The sequence below is a fragment of the Populus trichocarpa genome, chromosome 14, assembly GCF_000002775.5.
Source record: "Populus trichocarpa isolate Nisqually-1 chromosome 14, P.trichocarpa_v4.1, whole genome shotgun sequence".
Lineage (NCBI taxonomy): Eukaryota > Viridiplantae > Streptophyta > Magnoliopsida > Malpighiales > Salicaceae > Populus > Populus trichocarpa.
In genome coordinates, this window is record NC_037298.2 from 10,278,636 (window position 1) to 10,295,679 (window position 17,044).

The 17,044-nt window shown below is 34.6% G+C and overlaps 2 protein-coding genes across 3 annotated transcripts; both read right to left on the bottom strand.

The window, feature by feature from the left end:
- Positions 1 to 4,378: 4,378 nt before the first annotated feature.
- LOC7468486 (peptidyl-prolyl cis-trans isomerase FKBP62) lies at positions 4,379 to 8,005 on the bottom strand. Of its 2 annotated transcripts, XM_002321071.4 has the most exons (13): positions 7,627 to 8,001; positions 7,441 to 7,527; positions 6,725 to 6,985; positions 6,553 to 6,627; positions 6,387 to 6,467; positions 6,113 to 6,307; positions 5,924 to 6,013; positions 5,639 to 5,814; positions 5,420 to 5,542; positions 5,183 to 5,329; positions 4,963 to 5,090; positions 4,725 to 4,845; positions 4,379 to 4,621 (listed from the first exon to the last, which is right to left on the bottom strand). In XM_002321071.4, exons 1-13 carry the CDS (start codon positions 7,823 to 7,825, stop codon positions 4,571 to 4,573), a joined length of 1,734 nt encoding a protein of 577 aa, XP_002321107.4. In that variant the 5' UTR covers positions 7,826 to 8,001; the 3' UTR covers positions 4,379 to 4,570. The 2 variants fall into 2 exon arrangements, with proteins under 2 accessions (XP_002321107.4, XP_006375512.3); XM_006375450.3 differs by having other exon boundaries at positions 4,379 to 4,845; positions 7,627 to 8,005.
- A 5,170-nt stretch (positions 8,006 to 13,175) lies between these two features.
- On the bottom strand, positions 13,176 to 15,208 carry LOC7462035 (pentatricopeptide repeat-containing protein At4g14190, chloroplastic). Its single transcript, XM_024584447.2, has 2 exons — positions 14,796 to 15,208; positions 13,176 to 14,703 (listed from the first exon to the last, which is right to left on the bottom strand). Exons 1-2 carry the CDS (start codon positions 15,129 to 15,131, stop codon positions 13,564 to 13,566), a joined length of 1,476 nt encoding a protein of 491 aa, XP_024440215.1. The 5' UTR covers positions 15,132 to 15,208; the 3' UTR covers positions 13,176 to 13,563.
- Positions 15,209 to 17,044: the final 1,836 nt, after the last annotated feature.

The following is a 17,044-nucleotide window of genomic DNA, read 5'->3' on the forward strand; positions in this document are numbered from 1 at the left end:
TATACCCTGATATAATTTAGAAGTAATTATGTGAGATAATAACCTCTAATGGACATTGATGTTTCGTTTGAAGTAAAAGATCCTCTCATATCAATTGCCCAATGAGCTCAAACGAATCCAACATGACAACCACCTAAGGTTGTGCATTCAATGTATATACATTTTGTCTTTGTAGTAAGTAGAGAGTAAACCAAGTTTGATCAAGGGTGGTGCATCATGGGTGTAATAGTTAGATTTGGGGGCATAAGTCTTGTCTAGAAGGACATGTGGTTGGTCCACTAAGAAGGGGATAAAAAGTCAGTTCATCAAGGAATGAATATGGGTCTGGACTTGTTAAGGGGAGACATGCGGTCATTCCTATTGGGAGAGGAACATGCAAATGGTCTCGTTAAGGAGGAAACACACAAGTGGTCTTTTTGAAGGGGGGTAAAAGGCCAGTCTAGGGAGATGTATGACTTGTCTAGAGGATATGAAGTCAACCACTAGGTGGACATAAGGTTAGCCTACCAATAAAAGAGATGCGTTGTCAGTTCTATAAAAAAAGGACATGCATTAGGTATCTAATAATCTAGGCATCCAATCAGATGCCTCTACCTCAAAGTGAGGTTCACTTACTTTGAGATATAATGATTTTCTTAACATATATGATCTGGGTGTATCATGTTTTTGGGGATATGAGTTATCATATTCAAACTAACTGGTTATTTTGTTTGATCAACCAAGGTGTTTTCAAAAATGGTTAGCGAGTTATTTGGGTTGACTTTAAAATTTTGTAATGTTAACTTTTTATACTAGGTGATGTGGTTCCCTTATACTTGGGTATGGTGTAACTACACACCTATGAAGAAGTGTTTTCTTTATATCTAGGCAAGGTGGGTGCCTTTATTCCTTCAGCAAGGTGGGTTCGTGAACCAAAGGATGAATGCCTTTATACCCGAGCAAGATAGTTGGTTTGAACAACTCATAAAGAATAACACATGTAAAAGCATTCTTGTACCTGAGGGGAGGATGTCATTGTACTCAGACAAAGTTATCTGTATACCCGGGGTGAATAATGCTTTAAGTTTGGGTTAGGTTATCCTTGTACCCAAATGGAGATCTAAGTGGACATTATATTGTGCGTAGGAGGAGAAGTTTCACCGAGATCCTTTTTGTTAGGGGTGGAGAATGTCTTTTTTCTTGGAAAAAGTTATCTTGTACTCGCGATAAGTGTTGCCCTAACTCAAATGGAGATTCCTTCCTCATCTTGCTCTAGCTAAATTATCCCTTCATGATTTATTTTGAAAATGTTATTGTATTTAGGTTCGGTGTTGTCTTAAGCACAAATGGAGAATGACAAAAAAATATGTTGGGCGGAGAAAAAGAAACTCTTGCCTAAGGTGGAGAAAATGTCATGGAAGATATTTTATAAAGATCATTGTATAAAGATTTTTTTTAAAATATTGTACTAAGTGATTAACCATGGTAGTGATTAACCATGAAAATCATCATATAATGTCTATTTCATTAAGACTACACATGACAATTCATCATGGAGATTTTTATGGAGATCACTCATAGAGATTATTATGGATACTTCTCTTGTAGACCATTATAAAGATTTCTCATAAAGTCTATACTTGGCGATTCATCATAAAAATAGGGTTATACCCGGGATGAGATGTTTTCTCATTTAAGATGGAGAGTTATATAGAGAAAATCTCATAAAAAGCACATGTAGATAATAACAAATGAAAAATAATGTAATAGAGAATAACTCATGGAAAATAATACATGGAGAACAATGTATAAACAATATTTCATGAAGAAAATCTTATGAAGAACATAAAAGAAGAAAAAATTCATAGAGATTATCATACGAAGACAATTTCTTAAAGAATAACATATGGTGATAATTTTATAGAAATAGTTTTCAAGTAAGAAGCATAACTTTCTCCATAAGATCAGGCCATGGACCCTATTTATCAAGCTCTTAGTAGCGACTGGTTCTAGAAAGACCTTTACCTTATTCAACATCTCTTCATCGAGTCTTTTTAAGTGGGTCCTCATGCCCTTATTATCCTACTAAATGATGACAAACAACTCAATATAGCATTTTTAGATAAGATACTCATTGTAAAATAGGATATAATATTTACACAAAGTTCCTTAAAGCCAAGAATGGATTCGAGATCTAAATTATGATGCCATGTTTAGACTAACCCTTTGAATACGATGTGGAGAATTTTTCACATGGTGTCTTTGACTTACATGATGAACTCTAGACTCCCATGTATGTTTTGCACATACTCTCTCAAGTCTATAAACTTATAGTAGTTTTTTACGTTCATTTGGGTGGAGATGACGTTTCTTATAAGACGAGTGTCTAACACCTGTTTGGTTAATGGAGAACCCCTAACTTGGTAAAGGTTATATATCTCCATATTAAAAAACCTATTGTGAAGAGTCAAGGTTGCCTACTATTCTCGTGTGATGTGATCGTTCTTACTTGTTGGATTAGATGATGGAGATTTTGAGAAGTTTGAGCACTTATGATGGGAAGGCTTGTAACCCTTTCATGTCCTCTAGTTTTTAGGTTGTTAAAAGAGGGAGATGAATTGATTTTTTTTCAAGATCCCTACAAACGTTGTCATTGATGGTTAAAAAACTCCAAAATATCAATGTTTTTCCGAGGCTAGTGGATGGATTGAGAGATAGAAGCTACTAGACTTGGGTTTCATGAACACCTACAAAATAAAAATCCCTTGTTAGGTTCAAAGAACCTTCTAATACTTAGGTTAGCACTCGAGTAGAAGGACTATTACCTTGAAAGCTTGTATAAAGCATCTTGTGAGAATAATAAATGGAGATGATAAGTGTAAGATATGTGAATGAATGTTTTTGTGTATAAAAACTAACGAAACCCTTTTATCCAGTACTTACTTTATATGAGGTTTTCATTCCCATGAAACATACCAACTTGTATTGAAAAAGGACACAGTGATGAAACAATGTATAATAAGGGCAACTATATGGGATATAGCCTTTAATGGGTGGTGGTGTAAGGTAGAAAACCTTGTCATGTCAATGCTTTCTAAGTTCAAACGAGTCTAACATAACAGCTATAATTGCATGGACCCAAATGTTATAGGAGGATTTACGAGTGTGTGTATATATATATATATATATATATATATATTGTAGTTGGATTAAAGGGTATAAAGCTTGTATAAACGGATGTATGGTTAGTCCATTAAAGAGGGGATGCAGAGTTGGTCTACCATGAAAGGGACAAGTGGTTAGTCTTGTTATGAAGAGGATGCCTAGTTCGATCCCATTAAAGAGGACACATAGCTATAAAGTTAGTTCAGAGAGATGTGTAGTCAAACCAGAAAAACACATGATGGGTCCAATAAGAAGGTTAGTAAAAAAAAAAGGAAAAAAAAAAGGGATGTGTGGTTGGTCTTGTTAGAGGGGAACCACATAGCAGCCATATCATAGAGGCGCTCGATGCTAACATGCATGGAAAATGATCTTCATCGTTGTTGAATCATCACCATCGATCTAGTGTACCGGCTTGCAACCAAAGCTTATGCATATGCAATCTTATCTACTAATTCTTGAAAAAACAGGAAATAACTTGAACATCTAGTCCTTGAAGCTGGATTGCCCCTTGTTGTGTAGTTTCTTGGATAGTTCTCTGATATTTTGTTTTGCGGATTTTACTTGAATAAATCTCATGATTGAGGGATATCAATGTACATCTTCAATGTAGAGTGACATATATACTCTGCTTCTACCTCAAGGATTAATAACTCTTGAAGAAGAAGGATTAATAACTCTCGACGTTTGAGGAATATAATTGACCATTTTTAAATCCTTCATCTCTTTAGAATCAAGATGGGCTTACGGGAGTCATCTATTTTTCAAGAACAGGTTGGTTGATATTGCGATGAGAATCTATTTGAAAGTACTAATTCATATTAATTTCTCAAATGTTTTTTTACTATATAGATCAGCAAGATTCAAGGCCTTCCTAGCTACTAAATTTTCCAAAATATAGTTACGTTCGACCTTATAAACCAGAGGTTTAATGGCAGTTTTTGTAAATAAATTATTAGAGCTATAACACATTGAAGCATATAATTTAGTCAATGTTATCTTTAAACTATCATGTGGTCAGGACATAGTCTTTCTTTTTTATTTGTCCTTTAATATTGACTAGAAAGCCCTTTAAGAACATTTATATTTTCTTTAAACTAACATCGATCTAGCCCTTTAATGTTGTCCGTTAAACATATAATTGATGTGTTCGTTAACATGCCAAATCAAGACCTCAGACCCGCGAAAGAACCTGATGAAAGATGAAACAAATTAAGAAACACCATTGCATGATGGATTTACAGAAAAAGTTTCTTTATTACACGCATCACAACAGGGATACATGATGTTAACAACTGACCAGCTCAGCGCCAATTCAGGAAGCCATTGTCCATTTACTACTTAAGAACAAAATGCACACCCATGATTCTCTTCCCATGCATGACAGGGAGAGAGAGAGAGAATTAAGGGGAGAGGATGCAAGAAGCTGTTAAGCCTTGCTATCTATGGTCATTGGCATTGGATCCTGCTTTGCTGCCATCTGCATTTCCATACCAAACACCGTACACAAGAAAAACAGTCAACAACAGGCACAATGTCACCATAACAACAGACTTAAATAAATTAGGGTTTTGCCTATTTACAGTTGAATTTGTTTGCTCTAACTTATTCATCTTCGCAAATATGTTGCTATAAAATTGCGCTTCCTTCTTGTTGTACTCTCTCACTTTGTCCTTCAGGATCTTGTACTCCAGCTTGACGTCCCTGTTATGAGAGATAAATGACAATTCAAGATTGGTCATTTCCCAGCTAACGAATGGCAACTTCAAAGGCAGAAGATGGCACCCCAATTCTCAGGGTCAATCTCAAGCGGTAGCTCACCTGTTGTCAGGGTCAATTTCAAGTGCCCTTTTAATGTCTATGTCTGCCAGGTCCAAATCGACAAGCTGTATATACGCTTGAGCCCTCCTATACAAGGCCTTCACATTCTTACCATCAAGCTCTAACACCTGCACAGACAAATCTCTTCCAATGTTAGCATGTATCCTCGAGACAACTATCGTAGGATCAAAATGATTGTGAATGAAATTAAGCATGAGACCTTGGAGCAAAGCTTCTCAGCTTCCTTGTAGTCCTTGAGCTTCAGCTTGCACGCTGCATTGTTAAGCTTGCAGGAAATTTTCAGCACCTTTGATTGCTGCTTCTCCTCGTCAGTGAAAGATGAGTCATACTCGATAAACTTCGCTGCCTGTCGCACATCAATTAACATTCTGTCAATGACTTCATTACAATTGGACACCATCCCACATATAGCAAGAACCTGCTGCCCTCAATATACCTTCTCATATCTTCTTGAGGCTCTTTCATATTTGCCAGCCTTGAACCATGCATTCCCTTCTTCTTTCTTCTTCCCTGCAGCTTCAATCTTCTCTTGTGTATTCATATCCCAAGATTCCTTTTCCTATATCAAACCATTCACAATTTGTTAAATCACCATCAAGGCGACAATTTTTTAAAATCAACCACATTAAGGAAATCAGATATATATTACACCCACCTTGGTGAAGGAGATCATCTCAACTTCATAGTACACTGTTGCATTGACAGGAACAGTAGCCAAGTCTTGTTGAGACTCAGATCGGCCAAAAGCATATTCTGGTTGAATTGTCACCAGAGCAACTTCCCCTTTCTTCATAGTCTTTACGGCTCTATCTAGTCCATCAATAACTTGCTCTGTAAGGGAAGCCATTTCAAATAGCAGTTAGTATTAGAGAATGACTACAAAATTCATAGAAACTTCACTAATGGAGGGGGAAAAGTGAAGCCATTGAAATTATATTACCTTCATCTATCTTGAACTCAAATGGTGGCTCCTCTTCATGGCCCTTCTTCACAAAGATAGTCCCATCTTCCAGCTTCCCAATTAGTTTCACTGAGGGAAAATAATAAAGATCATAAAGCACATATTAGAAAAACAAGTTGAGCAAGAACCATTCAGACTTCAGTCATAGAATATTATTGTAAACATTACCTTGAACAACAGTCCCGTCATCAGGTCGTTCATAACCTTCTCCTTCCTTCAGGATCTTTTTCATGACCTTCTTGTCCTTCATAACATCAGACACAGTCTTCCAGGAAAGCAGCTCAAGCATTATCTCAAGGGTAGCATTCGGAGGAACAGCACCTTCATCACCTGCTGCTGTCCTGCCATTCTCTCCAAACCCATCTGCAAAAAAGAAACAAACGATTAGTAAACCATCATACCATATAATTAAATAATGGATCTAAGAAGGGATTGAGCTTACATTGTGGTTTCACTGTCAGCAACACTTTCTCCCCCTTCTTCATTGTTTTCACAGCCTTTGCCAAGGCGGGACAGAAATAGCCTACACAAGGAGACATGACATTTAACTTTCTTCAAAAAATGCATTCAGCGTTACAAAGTACATACTTGTGAGAGAGGAGACAGACCTTCTCCAACAGTGAATTCAACTCCATCAGACTTTGAGACAACTGTGCCATTTTCAAGCCGCGCTTCATACTTAACTGCATTGAACAGTAAAACAACCATCAGGAAACAATGAAAAAAAAATATCCATCCAGGCTTTGCATGATATAAGTTAGCAGCAGATAAAAAGCGTACCAAATACTTCATCGAGATCTTTGGGATTATCCCATTTTTCTCCCTCAACAATTATTTTCTTAAAGATTCCTCCATCTTTGCATATGTCTTTGACACTTGTCCAAGATAGCAACTCCACATCGAACTGAAGAGTAGCATTGGGAGGAATAGTTGGAGGAGAGCCAGATTCACCATACGCCAACTCTGGAGGTATAGTAAAAACAGCATTCTCACCCCTTTTCATAGTTTTGATGCCCTCATCCCATCCCTTAATTACTTGCCCTGAGATGAAAAACCGCCATTCCACAGTCACAAGACAAGCAATAATAAATCTAATTAAATGGAAAACAAGAGCGAAAGCAAATTTATATCATTAATCCTATTTGTTATTAACTCCAACAACATAGACCACTCAATTCATTTTAGCATAGCACACTGGCAAAACAATCAAGATTCATGTAATTCCACCACAACAACAAAATATGAAATATAATCGATCCAAAGTGATATTTAAAATGTTTTAAAATGTTAACTTATTAATGTAATTCAACACCTTTTCTTGAGATCAAACTTATTAACTTCCAATACATTTAAAATGTTTAATATACATATATATATAAAAATCTTCCTTTCACTTGAAAATGGAAATCAACCAATTAATACATGACCAAAAGAAAAAAACAAAAAAATAAACAGAGAGGTAAATAGCATATAGCAGTAATAAATTAATTGATTACCTTGGCCAAGCTTGAACTTAAATGGAGTCCCTCTCTCACGGCTCGAATCAAACTGGGTTCCATCAACTAAAGTTCCAGTGTAGTGCACTACAAATTGAGCAAAAGAGTTACTACCAAGCATCCACTACCAAATCAATTGATTAGTGGACACTACAGTAGGCAGGTAAGGGATAAGTAGGTAGATACCTTCAACTTCATCACCGGCACTGGGGGTATCCCAGCCTTCACCTTCCTTAACGAGCTTCTTTTTCAGCCCATTTTTGCCAATCTCCTTCTCTTCACCCACCTTGATAACAGCTTCATCTGGGTCCGGGATACCCATGTCCATTTCATCTTCAAGTTCCATGTTGTTGCTTCCAGTTGGGAACTCAAAGTCTTCCTCCATCTATCTGATCTCAAGCAGCAGTTAACGTGCGACGAATAAGAAGAAATGGATGGAAACTAATTGGGGTTTAAGATCTTGAAGCAGAGCAATGCAATAATATAGTTTGCTTGATTTTGCTAGCGCACGAAAACGCAACAAAGGCGTTTGTAGTTTTATAGTATATTTCGGGGTAGTTATGTCTCTAGAGACTTCTCATGTCTAACAGGCTCGGGATGGTTCCAGAATTGTCTCGTCTTCTCCTCATTTTCATTTCAGCAATATTCCATGCTTGGGCCCGTGTGCTGCAAACCTTTTTTTTTTTTTAAAAAAAGGAGAAAAATATGCTATTCGGGATACAAACATGAGTGCATGAAGTAATTCTCGAAAGATTATTTTTTAAAATATGTTTTATTTAAAAATAAATTTAAATAATATTTTTATTAATTTATTTTTGATATAATTACATTAAAGTGATATGAAAACACTAAAAAATATTAATTTAAAGTGAAAAAAATTTTAAAAATTAATTTTTTTTAAAAGCATTTTTGAAACGCAAAAACAAATATGCTTTAAACACATTAGTTTTATTTTAATTAAATGATAAAAAAATAATGATAGTAAATTGATCAAATTAAAAAAAAAATATAATAACTTAAAAAATGATTTTTTAAGGAAAAAAAATATAGCTCAAATCTTAGCAAATTAAATATAGAATGATAAAATTGAGTAAAACAAATATAAATAAAAAGCCCTGAGCCAACACGAATTAACAAAACAAATCTATAATTAGGTAATAAGGGGTGAAACAACTCGGGTTAACCTGCCAAACCCACAACTTAGATCATGAGATTGAGATAACCCGATAGAAAATAAATCAAAGAAAAAAACAATACTTAAAAATAAAGCAAGCTCCTTCATCATTATAACTTTGACCTCATGCATATCAGGTCCACTGGTTGCTCTAGTCTCCAACCACAACTTTATATTGTATTTTCAATGGGTTGAAGGATTCTATTTGTGTTTGTCGTGCATGTTGGCATTATATGTTTTATTAAAAAAAAAAAAGCAAGTCAAAGATGTCGACAAAAAAAAATGTTTAAAAAAAATATGTAAAAGGTTTCAAAGTTTATTTACACCTCGACTCGATTGTCCACAAACTGTTGCACCCCTTTATATTTATCAGAGTTTTTAAACCCGACCCGGGGAGTGACCCGGTCAAGAGACCGGGTTCCGGGTTGCATGGGTCAGCCCGGGTCAACCCCGGACGGGTCTGTATAGTTAAAAATAAGAAATGAAAAAGAGAGGCAGTAATGAAGGGGTGAAGTGGGACCGACAGGGCATGGGGGAGGGATAAATATGATATTGTCGGTTATTTTGTGCAGAGAAAGGGCACTTAATCTCATCACCATCTTCTCACAAAGTTTATCTTCCCTCTCTGGCTTCATCACAAGCAACCAGCTGTCTCTCTTTTTTGAACCATTTGTTTTGTGCAGGGATAAACACGATTTATTGAAAGCCCAGAAGCACAGTCCTTGCTCCTTGACGCCCCCATGAACACGATCTGGTTTCTACATGCTTTAAAACATTAGCCAGAAAGAGAGAGAGAGATGTTAAAGACTTGATGGTGCTGGTACTACCTGTTGCCTTTCTCTCTCTTGAAATTGTGAGTTTGGTCCCTGTTGCCTTTCTCTCTCTCTTGAAACTATGAGTTTGGTCCCATTTAAGTTACAATCATCAGCTAGAAGGAACAAATGGGAACAATAGCACCACTGTTCTTACTTTCCTACGCCTATTGATGAGCAGTGAGTGGAGTTGTCACTTTCTTCAAAAGTAATAGAAAGTCCAAAGTAATAAAGCGAGAACGCAACAAGGATTTGAAGTTTTTCATAGATCACCAACACCTACCCTCAAGATTTCCAAACTCAGATCGTGGATCCAGCTCCAAAACACCGGGTCTCGTCCGGGTTTGCCCGGGTCGCCCGGGTCATTGGTTGACCCACCGGGTCGACCGGGTTTTGCCGGGTTGTTGCCCCAGACGGTTTTGTAGTAAACCCGGACCGGTCCAGCCACCGGGTCGACCGGGTCCCGGGTCGACCCGCCGGGCCGGTCCGGGTTTAAAAACTATGATATTTATCCCTCTTTCGCATATGTGTTTTCATATATAACTTCACTAGAGTTGGCTTATGCCCAAGTTGTGTAACCTGCAAAATAAATCATCAGTTAGACTTTGTCACAAATGATCACTAACCTTTGAAAAAACAATACTTAAAAATAAAGTAAGCTCTTAACGGGCATTTTGCATGACTAATAAAACAAAGCAATTCACCAGTATACTTGCTAATGGAATCATGAGTTTCCTTATTTTAGTTCGATAACCCACTCCATGACCGCCTTCTAAAACTCTCTGACATCAAGAACTCTAGATATCTCTCTCAATTACTCTTAGTGATGTGAGGAGATATAAATTTTTTTCACACCTTAAAGTCATTTGACTCAGCTATTCTCTTAGCATAGATGTGTGCGCCATACTAGAAATCATGTAACCTGGTTAAAAAATTTGTTAAACAAAAAAATATAACAAAAAATAATATTACAAATTTTTAAAATAATTATTTCACATGATAAAATTTATCTAGTTGCGCTGTGGTTTTTCTAGACTTGCCTGACCAACCTAGGGTTTGAAGCATCCCATTAAATGTTTTCCTTCTAATCATTTTTGTAAAATAATTAGTTTTTAAATTTAAAAAATATGTATATTATTTAAAAGTATTGATTATTTATCTACTAATTTTAAACATCTCCGCACACTTCAACCATAGACATCCATTTAGAATGATCTCTAAGTTGACTTTATTGAAACAAAAGTATTTTCATTGATACTATCATTATCGATGTTATTGTATGAACACCTTACATATTACATATTTATAAATTGAAAAATTGATTAATAAATAAATAAACTATATAAATATTTAATCAATTCATTAATATTATCTTTTAAAAAAATTCTTATATGTTATGATCCGGCTTCATTCCACTAACATTTTTAATATAATTTTTTTTATTGTAATTTTTTAACAAGAAAAAATATTTTTTGAGCTATGTAATGTCGTCTTCACGTGTCTAGACGTGAGTTCTAGAGGTCTACAAACTTCAAAGAGATTGTTAGAAGAGGTGACAATGATCGGTAATGGACTGACATCAACAGTCCTTGCATCAAATTTTAGACTACTTGATTCACCTTTACAATACTTAATACAGGAAGCTTACTTGCATAAGTTTGTTACATGCGAACAAATAACTGTAACCACACTTATAAAATATTATTAATTAGAATAGTATTTCTTGGGTTTTTTAGTTTTATTATTCAATAATATATATTTTTTTCAGTTTTTTCCTTCAACATTAAATTATTTTAGAAATTATACTTCATAATTTTTTTATATTTTCTTTACATTGAGTTATATATAGGTCTCATGGATTTAATTTTTTTCCCATTAATTTCAATATTTAACATTAGATTTTTTAGAAATGAAGCTTTGTAATTTTTTTTATTTACTTTCTATAAAGTTATTACAATCTTATAACTCAAGTTGCAAGTTTGACAGGTTAGTTCGGATTGATTCGAGTCATTTTTTTATCATTTTTTTTAATTTTATCATTCAACATTGAGTCGATTAGAAATTGGCCTTCGTAATTTATTTTGATTTTGCTAATTCTATCTTTTTTTCTTTCTTTCTTCTTCTCTTTTTTTTGAGTCTTTTTTGTAATTCGATTTCTTTTCAATTTTAGCCTTCAACATTTAATATGTTAGGAATTGAGTTTCATGATTTTTTTTAATTTATTTTCTATTAAGTTATCATGGTCTTATGATTCTGGTTGCAAGTTTTCTATGTTAATCCGGATTGACTCGTTTTTTTTAATTGTTTATTTTTAATTTCATTCTTTAACAACGAATTAGTTTGGAGTTAGGCTTCATAATTTTTTTTATGAGGTAATCATGTTTTCATGACTCAAATTGTTGGTTTAGTTGGTTGAGATTCGAGCTTCGTGATTTTTTTCTATTTGCCTTTTATTATATTATCTCGATCTTATGATCTAAGTCATGAGTTTGTTATGTTAACCTAGGATGTCTCATATTATATTTTTTGCTTCTTTTAAAATTATTTGTTTTCTAATTTTATTCTTCAACAATGGTTGGTTTAGAGCTAGGCTTCGTAATTTCTTTTGATTTTTTTTATAAGGTAATCTCATTTTCATGACTCAGGTCACGAGTTTAGTTGGTTGAGAATTGAATTTCATGATTTTTTTTCAATTTTTTTTCTATTAAGTTATCTTGATTTCATGCCTCGGTTTTGTCAGGATAACTCGAGATGACTCAAATTATTGTTTTTTTGCTTTTTCTTAAAAAATTGTTTCTTTTTTTATTTTGTTCTTCAACAATGAGTTGGTTGAGATCTAGGCTTCATAATTTTTTTTTCAGTTTGCTTTCTATGGTGCAATCTCACTCTCATGATTCGAGCAACGAGTTTGGTTGATTGAAAATTGGGCTCCATAATTTTCTTATTTATTTTCTATTAAGTTATCTCAATCACAAGTTTGTTGGGCTAACCCGAATCGACTTATATTCTTTTTAAATTGTTTTTTTTTTAATTTTGTTCTTCAACAATGTGTTGGTTTAGAGTTACGATTCATAATTTTTTTCTAATTTTTATATATGGAATAATCTTGTTATCACGACTCAGTTTATGGGTTTAACAAGTTATCCAGCTTGATTCAAGCTATATATTTTTTTTAATTTTTTTTAAGTTGATATTTTTTTTGTCGTTGAATATTTTTACTTAATGAAAATTGGTCTTTCTATCGTGCGCGGATTGCAGGTTTTTTGCATGAGCAAAGTGGCTAAACTGTATTGGTGGGTGAGATTCACCTTCTCCATCTTGTAGCCAAGTTTCCTAACTGGCTGAGATTCACCTTCTCCATCTTGTAGCCAAGTCTTCTAACTGGCTAAACTGTATTGATTGTTGTATTGTAGTAATCATATGTCACAGTACTCCTAGTAATCAAGCGTAGACTGCTGATAGAGTCAAAAGTTAAAGTGAGTGGGAGGGGAGTACATGAAGGGAATGTAAGGAATTCTCAGTCGCACTTCTTCGAGTGTGAAGCGTGAGCTTTCTGGCAATCGTTGCCATGAAGGGAAATTGGTGGAGGAAATGGAGCATAGTTACCCAGCGTGACCCATAACAGGTTGCTGCCTTTAGACTACAGTCACCTATTGTGAGTATTAGCATTCAAGATTTTTACCCAGCGTGATGATCATATAAAGAATGAAACTCTAAGAGGGTAGCACGCCTGGCAAATGCTCCTCTACTCATACAAAGGAAGATAGCTCTATAATGGCATAACCCTCTCCAAGCATACTGTAATAGGAGATCATGACCAGCTTTCCAATCTATAAACAAAGATGTTTGTGGAAAACGCACCAGGTTTACTCTCACATGGCATGGACAGCCAGTAACAACGAGAGCAGTAAAGGAAAATTAAGCTCATAGGCATTGTTTCATGAAGAAAACCATGGGGCCTTTTTGGCACCAAATAATACAAGTCATGATGGACAGCTTTCCACATCATGCTTCCTATGCATAGAAGTGACGCTTTAACTTACGAACAGAAATTGATGATCTGATCAATGTAATCTTGATGAGCTCACACATCTTGACTCTCAGTTTCATCAGCTTCCATTCATTTCACGCTGCATTTCACTGAGCTTTGCTAGTCACTAAATTTATGAAATCGACATATGTCCACCTTTTCTTTTCTCTAGCATTAGGTTCAAGGGAAGAGTAGCCCTCTTCACAGCTTCTGAGGAAGCTTCCCTTACCGAAAGCAGAGAGAGCCAGAGGATCGGTGTTCATTTCTACACGTCTATAAAGAAGACCCATCTTTCTCCACATCTCTAAACACTCTTTTCCATCAAAACCTATTTCTTCTGCATCAAAAAGAATTCCAAAAGTGACTATATCAGGTTCCACACGAATTTCTGGTAACTTAGAGAGCAAGATCCTCAAGCGGGTGAAATCTTTCATCTTCAAATATGCTAGCAAGATAATGTTTGCAACTGTTATATTCCAACAAGCCTTTGCATCTTCCATCTCCCTAACAACAGCATCCATGCCTCTTCGACTCAAAAGACAAGCATGAGAAAGGAGGTGTAGGCACCAGACAATATCAGTCCGGCCAGTTATAGAAGTAAGATCAACAGCCAAGTCGTGCAGTCTCGAAAACATGTAGTTTGCAATATAAACCCCAGCTAATTTCCTAACCAAATCCTCCTTTACAGTGATTTTTGAGTTCCATGCCCACCTTAAAATCTTTTCCATCTTCTCCACAATCCCGAAGTTTGCATATGCCTCAAGCATCGAAATCAAAGTCGAAGACTGCAACTTCATCCTTTTGGTTCGCATAGACTGATAAACCCTTTCCATTCTTGTCAGCAATCCACCTTGCGCAAACTTTTGGATAAGCAAATTATAAGTATAGCGATCAGGTGAACACCCATCCAGCTCCATCTTCTTCAGGCACATAGCCATCTCATCATACATTCTATACGTTCCATAAGCTTCAATCAAGCCATCATAAGTATCACTTTCCGGGCTCAAATTCATTTCATTCATCTGATTAAGGTAAAACAAAGCATCATCAAACTTGCCATTTCTTGCATAACCATGAATTATAGAATTGTAAACCTCCAAGGACAGGCAGAGACCAAAACTTTTCATTTCCATAAACGCAGTAACTGCATCTTCCATTAGACCCTCTTCACCTAACAGCCCTATAATCTTCTCATAATTGAATTCATTAATTCTTGTTTTCTCCACGTCCCTCCACATATGAAACACCTGTTCAGAAAACCCACAACAGAAAGAGAGAGAGAAAAAACAAATTCAATTTTCCTTGCTGCTAAAAAAAATAAATGAGCGAGTGAGTGTACCTGAAGAATCTGATTGGATCTTGCAGAAAGTTTAAGGAATTTGATGACAGACCAGAAGTCATCTTTGGACCAGTCTCCATCCTGTTGAAGCAGTTGCAAAGGGTTTTGGTTGCTGTTAAGGTTGTGAAGCAGGGACTTGAGCCTCTTGTGTTCATGGAAGCTGTCAACAAGAAGAGTTGTGTGTTTTGTAGAGTGGTCCTGGCCATGGCAGATGGTGGCATGGGCTGTTGGGTGGCGAAAAGCGAGAGATAGAGAATGGGTAGTTACTAGGGTTTTGTAGTTGTTGAATTTCCATGTCCAAGGTGGTATTGAATTGTTTTGGAACTTGAGTGCCATTTTAGGTTCTTCTTAAGAACAGGTCCCGACTCTGCCTAATAAAGGAAGCCCGTTTTCTGATTGTAGATACCCGAATCTATATATTTTATTTTATTTTAAATTATTATTTTATTAATTTTTAGATTGTTTTGATAAGATATAAAAATAAAGTTTAAAAAATAAAAAATATTATTTAAAAAATAAACGAGACTCTAAATTAAAAACAAATAATAAGAATAAAAAAAACTCACCTCGTGATTGCATATCAATTCACTTGGTCAAAATTTGTTTTATGTTTATAAAATTTAGTGAATCTACTTCGTTGGACTAAATTATATTAAATTATAAGATAAGTTTTTATTTCATTAAAGTTTTCAGGGAGATAATATTAAAAAAATAAATTCATGATTAAATAAAAAAATGGTTTTTTTTTCAATAATGGATAATAATTTTCAAACATATTTTATAAAGTTTTAAGAATATAAATGTTAAGAGATTTTAAAATATCTTTTATTTATTAAATATTTAAAAAAGTTATACTGTTTTTGTAAAAAAAATTTCTAAAATTTCATTTCGAATATAAAAATTATAATAAGTTATTAATTGAATTTAAATCACTACATATGATTTAATTTCAAAGTTTAATAAATAAATATAATATATGAAAATGAAAACATGCGGTCTCTTTAACTAAATAAAGGGGAGTGTGGTAACTTCTTTTTTTTTGAATGCTTTTCAAAAATGTGTTTATTTTGAAAAAATATTAAATTTATGTTTTTTAAAATATTTTTTTAATTATTTTGATATATTGATATTAAAAATTAAAAAAATATTATAATATGTTTTGAAGAAAATATATTTTTTACCCCGCACGAAACACGCTTCAAGTCAATTACAGCGCCCATGTGTGAGGACTTATGCTCACAAATATGCAATTGCAAGGGATTCCAGAACAGATTCAGAAAGTATTATTATCCACGAAACATTCCTTATTTTACCCGAAAAGTGGATTACTAAACGGTCATAATTCAGTAAACTTTGATGGACACTTCGATTTGAAAGTGGCAAAAACCAGCCTCTTCTCCAATAGGACTGTTGAAGAATTCAGCTTAGGTTGTTCTATCTCGAAGCTGTCAAACTTATGAACAGAACATTCTCAGAAGTCATCAAAATGGATCATTAAATTTTGTCCTTCGATTTGCTTGCGAAGTTGGAGCAGCCGAGTTTCCTGTCATTTTCTCAGCTTGGTTTTTCTTGCTACGAGCCCAAGACAACCATGGTTATTTCTGCATTGAAACAAGCTTTAGAAAATTCACACTTTCTTAGCTGAAAAGGGCAACCCGGGGTTCCATTGAAGAGACTGGTAGAGGTGGAGGAGGAACTGTATACAAAAGAGTACTATCTGATCATAGAGTTGCAGCAATTAAGAAGCTGGAAGAAGCTAGCCAAGCAGAAGAAGATTAATTCCGAGCAGAAGTTAGCATTATCGGGAAGCTTAATCACATGAACTTGATAGAGATGCGGGGATGTTGTGCAGAGGGAAAGCATAGGCTCTTGGTTTACAAGTGCATGGAGCATGGATCCTAAGCAGAAAATTTGTCTTCAAATGCACTTGATTGGGAAAAGCGGTTTGACATTTCTGTAGGCAAAGGAATTGCTTTGCATTTTAAAATTGTGTTTTACTTTAAAAAAAATATTAAATTAATTTTTTCAATCATTTTAATGCAATAACATAAAAAAATCTAAAAAACAATTATTATAATATATTTTTTAATGCAAAATATTTTTTAAAAACACTATATACTATAATACCAAATAATTATTTTTACGAAGAGTAAATTGATGAAGTTGAGATACTTAAAATTAGGATGCTATATATGTGATATAAATTCTATCATCTAACAAAAAATTAATAGCTTTATATATATATATAT